Below are 9,840 nucleotides of genomic sequence, written 5' to 3'. Positions count from 1 at the left end.
CACTATAGTTTCGCTCTCTTAATACCGAAAAGTCTAGGTATATGTACTTGAACACGTCGAACACGCAGATGAATTTGTAGCTGAACAAGTTGGGATTTAAACAACTAGGTAGCATTTTCGATTCTGTAGTGAAATATTCCAAAAGTCTCTTTTAGCGAAAAAGTTACATTCCTAATTTTTAAAGCTTGTAGACACGTTGGGCCTATCGAATGTAAATTCCATTCAAAACAATTCGAAATAAACCTCTATAAGGTATGTGTTCGGCTCTTACTAGAATACTGCTCAATCGTATTCAGTTGCATGTGTTTACCAGTCCATCAGAAAATTGGGAAAATATAGAGCTATTTTACAAGACTTCTCTCGCCAGACCTATCTCATAAAGGTAAAAGTGAAGCGCGGCAACTGGATCCACCATAGTGTAGACGAATTACACTTAAGCTTACCTTACTTTTTGAAATTCTGTATAATGGTGTAGTGGCACTGAACCATAACCACACAATCTTCAAAGCTGAACACGAGACTAATCGGAAAATAGATATCCAATATTTAACGTAGAGAAATACTCAACGATGGGGAAGGCGGGAACAAGGAATTGAAGTAATTGGAGTTGATCGGATGGCATGGCTTGTCCATGCAGGCGTGGTCCCTGTGGAATGTTACCTTATGCCTTTTTTCATATTCAATATATTGTTCTTTCTCTAGCCTAAGCTTGTTCTCCATCATGTATTGGTAATTGTTACGATACAGTGAGTTCGTGTAGACGATGATGTGACTTCCAGGTAAGATCTTATAGATTAAGCAGTTATATCATGACAAATCTACAGTTTTAGAATTAGGTCTATTATTAGAGCAGTTCTAATATCATAGTAGACTATAATTCTAAAATGGTAATACAGTAAACTGTGATATCTCGAAATTTGCAAAAACAATCATTCTAACCCTCAGAATTAAGATTTTGTGCTGGAGATATCGAGAACACTGAGCAAATTTAAGTCACATTTACTTGACACTAGCTACTCGGGCCTTTGAAATGGGTCATCAACAAACATGCGGTCTAATCAAATGCTTACCCAATTTATATCTATCGTAAGCTGCTTCATGGACCAATTTGGAGTTTTCTGCATTCCCAATGTGACGCATTTTAACCGAGCCCTACTTGACGATAGGCCATCTGACACCAAATCCTGTGAATAAATAGCCGACTGACACATAGTGCCCACGTCACAAAACACTGATATTTGCCACTTAATAAACTCTGTCACTTCAAATTTTACACGTCGCAGTCCTAACACTGTGCTTCACTCGTTTTTCTTTTCTATATGTATTGCATTTATCTTTAAATCCCCTTTGCTCTATTCTCGTCCATTTTGACAACGCTTAACACTTTTTTCGGTTTATTTAAATGCAACTACCTGTTAGGCAGCCATATTCCAATAAGTGATGAGTAATTTATTCAGAGATTGAAGTTTATCGACATGGCAATTGTATTGATGGTCCTGAAAAATTAATTCGCCATCAGAGACTTAATTTGTAATCTGCTTGACAAAAAATATCCCCGTAAATTAAAATAACTGTTTGTTGTTTGTATCTAGTTTCAAATGTCTTGGATGGTTAATTGATGGTGACGGCTTCAGCCCAACTTCATTGATATTTATTTGGAAAGGAATGCGATATTGGTACAGATCACAAAACCAAAAAGTTCATTAATTATCCTGAAAGAACACTAACATTTTTTTCTGTTGCTACGGTTCAACTAAATGGTATTACTTTGAGCGCTACTATTCAGCACAGAAGCATTAGACAAACTCAGCGTGTAAATGACGTGTCTCGTACGTTACGAAAAATGAACATGCTGATAATACGGAATGTTTATTAATGCAACCTTTATAAGGGAGCTATAGAGATCTCATTAGAGAACCGCGTCATTATTTCGGATGTGTACTTGTTCCTATACAAAAAGGTTGGAAGGATAATTTGACTCGAACATTTTCTGTCGCTTTCGCGAAGCCAATTGGATTGTCGACTTCTCTTGATAATATTTTGTGTTTGAACTATCATGCTGTTATCCTCTCTTCAATACGTAAATCCCTTTTGTGGATTTGCACAATGAACAGTTGAGAGTTGAAAAACGAAAATCGTAAATAAATGCAGATGTGTGCCACGTGGCAGACAACGAATAAGTATTTCGCAAGCCGAAATATCCTTCTTCAAAGGGAACATCATGCTCAGTATCATTTTAGATCTGAGGGTGAATCCATACAGCTACTTTGATTCATTTCACAGGACAAACTATGAACGTATCGTCAGTGATTCATATTCAAGTAACCTGAAGGTTTTTCACAACTTCGTCGAACTCTATCGTCACTATATAAGCACTGAGAAAGGTGTGCATTCTCAAAGGGATTCACATGGTAACAGTGACTGATGATGGCTATTATTTTATCTCAGGTGCAGTTACTGCCTGATTGAATAGCATAGAGTCCAAATAATTTTTTACTGCCCCCAAACACGCTTGTTCTAATTGTCAGATACAAAATATCTTCAGGACGTTACAAACCACTAATGATTTGACTGCTTCTGCAACATTCGATGAGCTGAGGAAGGAAGTTGACACATTTCTGCTGCAGTATAAAAGTGCCAAACATTCGGCAACAAAAGATGCTTCACCAGAATTGTTAGGGGGGTTAGACTGTGAGTTCGAGCATGAAAAGTTTAGAGTTCATGGGAGTTATAAATTATCATGGGAAGACTTTCGTTTAGACACGAAAATTTCGGTGAGGAAGGTTGGAAAATCTATGGTTCCAGCTCTAAATACCAATGATTTAAACTTACTCTGTGGGATTGTCGATTAAATGTAATTCTGAACATCAGAAAAGTTTGTTCTGATTCACGTTGTGGATCCTGATACAAACGGTAATTTCTTTCCATATAACTGTATGTTAAAAATGCCTTGACAGCTTTTAATTGTTATATGACTTACTGTAATAAGTTCCTCATTTAGGTTGGTACGTAATAGAACAGAAAAGAAGGTGAATTTGCACGCATAAAATGAATAACTATATGAATAATAATACAAATCAGGTTATGCCATTTTTACAATCATGATCAATTTGAAACATATATATGCAGACAAGATATTACCGAAGTAAGGTTAATAAATGGGAGAGGACAGTGAAAATTTTGGTACGATATTCATGCAATTGCGCTAAAGATGTCACAAATATTCGGAGTTTCATAACGCTTCTACTCATAACACCGTTAAAATCGAAGTATCCAAACCCAGTAAAATAAACTATCAGAAATGTAGGGGTTTGAAGATATATTTGGAAAGCTACCGATGTGTTGAGAAGCGTTTTTTCTAAGCTGGCTAACAGATGTAAGGTGTATGTCTCACAATGTACCCACTCTAGAACGGGTGTGGATGCGTGACTGAGCGCCCCCAGCTTGAATGTGACCAGTAAAACCAATGAGGCCAGCATAAGTGTCGAAGACATGTAGAACATTTTTTTGGGATTTATTTACTGCCAAAAGCTATTTAATAACAGGCCCTACCTGAATGCTTGCATGATCGACAAAAATAATGGAACTCATGACAGTTACAAGTACAGTTTAAACCAGTATCGATTTCATGAGAACCCAGTGAGCAAAACAGAGTGTTGAATCAGGAAATTAATTCAATCTCTGAATCATGTACAAAATAATCATCGGTTCGTACAAATACATCATTACCACAGGCCAACCAACCCCTTATGCTTACAACTGACCGCTAATTGCTTTTAATGCATCAATTTTCAGCTTCTGTTTCTATTACAATCACCCAATATTTTAATTGATGGAGTTACTAAATGGACTTCCTAAAAGTATTCGGCATGAAGATATAAAATTTTTGTCTTCTAAAACAGTAGAAAATGCGATTCCAAATGGCACGCTTGAGTCCGAAAGAATTTTCAATCGTCACTTAGTTAGTGAAAATTTGGAAACATTACTGAAAAAATGGTTAGATGAAGGTGATGAGCAATGTGCATTTTATCTCGGTCAGATTTACTTTGAGAAGGTAACCACGGTAGACAAAATTTAACTGAAGAATCAGGAGAAATATAACGAAGCGTGGACTTATTTCCGAATGGGTTATGAAAAGTTTAATGATCATAAATCGAAGTTCCAACTCGGTATTATGTTATATGACAATCTAGTCAGTAAAGACGTGACAAAAGTTTCAAACCCACAAGTAGTTTTCATGTTCATAGTTACTCCATCAGGCTAAAGCTTGTGAATTTTTTAAGGAGATTATGACCTTGAACGTCCAATTAGCTTTACCCGTCGACCAAAGAAACTTGGTTTTTAGTGCAGCTTTTAATCTTGGAAGAGCATATTATCAAGGCTACGGAGTATGTCCATCTACGGAAGATGCTTTGAGGTGTGTCTAATGGGTGTTATCAAAGGGATGTAGATCTAAGTGAAAAAATGATTTCTATATATATATTCTTTATTTGTATCTGGCGCAATGAATGCATTGACTATCAGACGATGGATTGCAATGGGCAGTTACTTTCGAGTAATCGCTTACCATCTCTTCCAAGTCATTTCGTTCCTAAACACGTGTTGGAGATTTACCGTTGACAGATTACCGGTGACCGTTTCTAGGTCCATCGCGTATTAACACGCTGCTTCTAGAGTTGATTTTTCTCCCGAACTTGATGTATGTTTTCGATTCCAAGAACCATGTTTTTTTGTCTGTTTCTTTGTCTTTTCCCTTGAGTACTCCAAGTTAGAGCTCGTATTGTGGTTCAGTTGGATGGTTTCTGTAGTATGTCCAATCCACATTCAGAATACTTTCCTAATTTTTTCCTCACTTGACGGCTGATTCGTTTCGTGCTAAAATAGATTATTCGTCATAATACGTGAGTACTGAATTCTGTGTCTATTACGTAGACAGTTTTTGAAAAATACCTGTACATTTTTGGTGGTGATGGAAGTTCTCTACATTCCATTTTCTTACAGTAGGATGTTTTTAAAGTTAGTGTTGAAAATTTTGACTTTGGCGTTCAGTGAAAGTCCTCTCAAATTCTATAAACGTTTTAACTGTAGGAATGTTGTTCTTGCATTGCCATTTAGTACTTTCACACCTACATCAGATTTTTTTTTTCAGCGGTGCTGTTGTAGTGTATAAAGACTCACAACTCTTCTGGAGCTTCACCATCAGGTGTAATCTAGATGGTGTTCAGTGTATTGTATTTCAAAATATAGCTTTTTATCTCGTGAATGTTGATGCCTATTGCCGTAGAAACTGCTTCTAGACTGGCTTTTTTCCTCTATGTTTGCTGTTGTGGATGGGATAGCAAGGCTGTTATCTGCAAATTTCAAATCGTTCATCTGTGTCCATGATATTCACTGTATTCTGTGGTTCGCCTGTAACGTGGAGATCTACATTATCTAGTCAGTTGTCAGAACAAGGAGGAAGTGAGAGAGTAGGTAGTCTCGTCCGGTACCAGTCCTCACTCGGAATGCGTCTATGAGGTCCCCTCTGAGCATGGATTCAGCCCCTTGATAGAGTTTCGTATGATTGTGACCAACTTCTCGGATACTCTACAGTATTCGAAAAGACATTACAAGATTTTACCGTGCACGCTGTCAAATGCTTCCTGATAACCAACGAGGTCGATATGTAGTGATGAGTGTCATTCGGTTGACTGTTCAACAATGATTGGCAGAGTTGTGATTTGGTCTGTACCTGGTAGATTCTTACAAAAGCCAGGTTGTTGATCTGAAATTTGAGTGTGTACTGAATCTTTCATTCCGTTGACCAACAATCTACTGAAAACTTTGCCTAGTATTGACAAATATGTGATGCCTCTGTAATTCTCATGCTTACTAAGATCTTTTTTCGGTATCTTGGTAAGGTGTTCCTATTTTCAATCTGTCAGAACTTATTCTTATTAAATCTTTCTGAAGCGAACATTGAATATTTGTGGAGTCACCCCTAGGTTTGACTTCAGTGCCTTGGCTGGTTCACCTCCTCGTCCAGCACCTTTGATACTCTTGACTTATCTGATCCCTTATTAATTTTTCTTTTGTTAGTGGGGTATCACCTCCGCGGAGGTCAGTATGTGCTGCTTTGACGTCCGGTGGATTCAGTGAGATTGGTCTACTCAAGGGTTCTCCGTAGTGTTCTATCCACCTATTCTGCTGCTCGTGAAACTCGGTGATGGGATTTCCCTCATTTCTCCTGATCGGTCTGTCTGGTTTATTATATTTTCTTACAAGCTTCTTGGATGTTTCGTATAGCTCTTACATTTTCTTCTCTTGGATTTTGTTCTACTTTTTTCCAGGTCTTCTACATGTTTTTGTTTATAATCTCCAGCTCCTTTCTTTGCCCATTTGTTTGTTTCTGTATACTTAATATGTGCCTTGAGTTTCTATGCTTTTGTTGGACTGCTGATGATGATTGTTACCCACTAATTATTTCTTCATTGAATTTTTTTCAGGCTGTCTAAAGAGATCCATTTTCTATTCTGATGGTTCTTGGAGTCCAGGATCACCTGACATGTTAAAGTTATTGCTCCCCTAGTTCTTTTCCAGTCTCTCTTAGTAGTGTTTTCCTCTTCTCCTAGTAAGTACCTAACAAAACGGCTCCGAATATCAGTTAATGATTTTATGAACTGACTTCATGTTTTGACTTGACCGTCCTTAGATTTCTTATGGCCCACTCCAACACTATTGCATGTCGCACGTCGAGGTAGTCGGTGGTTAGAAATGTGTAACAGATGTACCAACCACCAAAGTTTATGAAGTTATCAGTGGTTAAATTGAGCCATGCTGGGGTGTGCAACCCTGCTTGTTAGGAAAAGTTTAAAAAGAAGTAAACCAGACTTGGAGACTTTGGATGACATGGTTCGACAATGGTTTCTATGGTATAAGTGAATCAATTCCTTACCAATCTCCAATTCTCGTATAATATTATTGATTTATACTTCTCTACAATTGATTTTATTATTTTTTTCGAAGTAATTCTGATATATAAAGATTTTACCATTATTTTATATCCCGAACCTTGTAAAATTTTGTGTTCAACTTTTTTCCCATAACGATTTTTATTAAGTTAGCTGGGAGTGATATAGATTGGTGTTTTATACTACTTTGTTTGTGAATAAATGATAAATTGGTATGTATCATTCCTGAAAGCACTCTTTCTCACCCATGATATTTATTTCTTCAAGGAACATACTCAATAAACTTGTTGTGATAAACACTTTTGATCGCCGTCATTTATATCTTGGTACCTTGAACCTATGCTACAAGAAAATGAAAGATAATCGTGCTGAAAAATTTAACAGTGAAAATCATGAAACGAGGGTGATCATAAAAAGCATCAGAAAATTAAGTCGTTGAACATTTAGTTTTGTTCTTAAAAAATCTTACTGTTTGTTAAAAATGTATGAATCTGGCATGCTACACTATTTTTATTTAAATTAAGTAAATGATATAATACCATAGACTATGAATTCATTCCTTTTTAAGTTATCATTTATGGTAATTCGGATTTTAACTTTAACGCTTTAACTGGCATTAAAGTGGTCAGTATTTATTACCTTTGAGCTCTCCATGAGAAATATTTACGGCACAGCAATTAAAATTAACATGAACCTAAGTCCTCTTTTTCTGACAACAATTTTTCCACTCAATACCATATGGTTTTCCACTGTCTACACAAAAAACGTTTCTACTTACCACTCACATGATAAACTTTTAATCAAATCAGATATTTTTACTGTTGGAAGAAAATCCTAGATCGGATAAGAATTTTAACAGTAGGTTCATCAATGTTGTGCAATGCATATGGCTTCTGTTACTAGTTTTTAGTGATAATATTTTGTAATTAACCTTTCCCAAAATAAAACAACATACCGTTTTTAATATCGTCAACTGGTATCAGTTCATATTGCAAAGAAATCAAAATAGCCAGTTGACTAAAACCAATAACTCAGAAAGGGATTTTTCAAATAAAACTTTTATTTTTAGATAATTATTATTTAAATTAAACACTCAACGGTTACAAATTTTTGAAGACAAATAAACGATAAATCATATTGTTTGCTCATGATTTGATCAAAAATGAAGCAACTCTATCTTTTTATGAATAACTTATTCAGCAACCAGAAAAGGCCAATAATGAAGTGACATGCTAACCTAAAAGTTTTGTAATTTGACTATTGATTTGTCGATTTCTGCTCAAAATCAACTCGTTATTGAGCAAAGTTGTTTTTTTTCAGTCATAGGCATCTTCCTAATTTTTTTTGGAATAAAATACTAGGCAATCTCAAGTTAAATGGATGTACAATAATCGTTTGGTTTGGAAGAAAAGGTTAATTTTAGTATCCGATAGATCGAATATCAGATTTCCGTTGGACTTTTAGTTTGTGAATTTTTAGATTAGTACAAATACTACTGTAAAGAATGTACTTATATTTAGAAAAGTTTGTACATCTATCAACTTAATAGTTGTTACTGATAATAAAAATTAATATTAATATGTTGGCTTATGGTTTACATTGGAGCTTCAACTACGATATTCAGATAAATAACAAATTCTAAATCACTGTTTTAACTTAATGCAAAAATCGTTCAAACAGTGGATAGAATTTAATCAATGGTAAATCTAACCATTAAAATCTTGTTATAGTTGATTTATAAAATAGTAAGTTATCGATTTTACTTAGATACATCTAAAGGTTATAAATAACGTTTCAGTCATTAAAAATCGAGTGTATAGTCACTTTGCGTACAACCCTAGGCAGATCCTAATTGTCCCAAGTTGACATACCATACTAGCACGATGAGAGGAAATTAAATGAATGTATAATATCCACGTTATTTATTTGAGCCTTATCAGTCTACACAAATTTGAAAATAATTAAACAGGTATTTATTTTCTTTGAAATCTTAGATTTTTGATGGGATTCACTACCTAGTTTTACTAGATACAAGAAATAATTAGAAGTAACTAGTGACCAAGTACTAGGTTTTCTCGTCGGTGTACATTTCGTTTGATCATACAGATTAATAAAACCTGGTATTTCAATAAACATTTGTTTATTGGTGTGGGTTCAGTTATCTGTTACTAGGTTACCGAATATCTGTTTCCAACACGTTCTCTTGCAAGTGTTCATACTTCTCGATTTTTCATTTTTACCAAACGTCTTATCAGTTCTTGAACTTTTGATTTATTAAAATTTTTTCTATTACGTAAAAGATAGTACCCCTATTTGTAGACTAATATTCCTTACCAGTATTGCGAACACATTGGCTAAATGGTCTCAAAAACTTTATTCCCAAATGAATTTAGGTGCTTTTTATTTGCTGCGAACAATGGTGATTCTAAAGCTTGCATTTCAGCTCAAACGGCACTTGGCTATTTATACTCAGGACCAGAAATTCGTGATTTACAAAAAGCGTTTCAATGGCATTCTGATGCTTGTGGAAATGGTAGTGTTGAATCTCAAGGTCAGTGCCGTATTTACTAGTTATTAGTTATAGGTTTTATTAATAAACATCGAATTAGTTTGAAAAGTGTTATGTTTTCATTAAGTTTGATTAACTTGGTCTCGGAAACTGTGAAATCGCTTTTGAAAACAGAAAAGATACTCACTACACTCTCATAACAAATTAAATTAATAGAGGACAAACAGCAATCATGTTAAATAATTTTTAGTAACCATTTAATTCATAGTGAAGTAGTAATCCCTGTTATTTCCTATTTATTCTTTAACTGTATACGAACCACTCTGTGGAAACTGAGGATGACTATGAGAAATGTGAATGGACTATATTAAATATAAAACT

The 9,840-nt window shown here is 35.1% G+C and overlaps 1 protein-coding gene across 1 annotated transcript in view; it reads left to right on the top strand.

The window, feature by feature from the left end:
• The first annotated feature begins 3,119 nt into the window (after window positions 1-3,119).
• Window positions 3,120-9,840, top strand: part of LRP2BP (LRP2 binding protein) — a 21,676-nt gene continuing 14,955 nt past the window's right edge. Inside the window, exons 1-4 of the mRNA XM_012946780.3 lie at window positions 3,120-4,054; window positions 4,091-4,228; window positions 4,260-4,417; window positions 9,344-9,501. Of these exons, the coding sequence (XP_012802234.3) occupies window positions 3,833-4,054; window positions 4,091-4,228; window positions 4,260-4,417; window positions 9,344-9,501 (676 nt within the window). The 5' untranslated portion in view covers window positions 3,120-3,832. The remainder of the gene's footprint in view (window positions 4,055-4,090; window positions 4,229-4,259; window positions 4,418-9,343; window positions 9,502-9,840) is intronic.

The sequence above is a fragment of the Schistosoma haematobium genome, chromosome 3, assembly GCF_000699445.3.
Source record: "Schistosoma haematobium chromosome 3, whole genome shotgun sequence".
NCBI classification, from domain to species: domain Eukaryota; kingdom Metazoa; phylum Platyhelminthes; class Trematoda; order Strigeidida; family Schistosomatidae; genus Schistosoma; species Schistosoma haematobium.
Note: the sequence above shows the minus strand (reverse complement) of the source record. Positions and strands in the feature narration are given on the sequence as shown.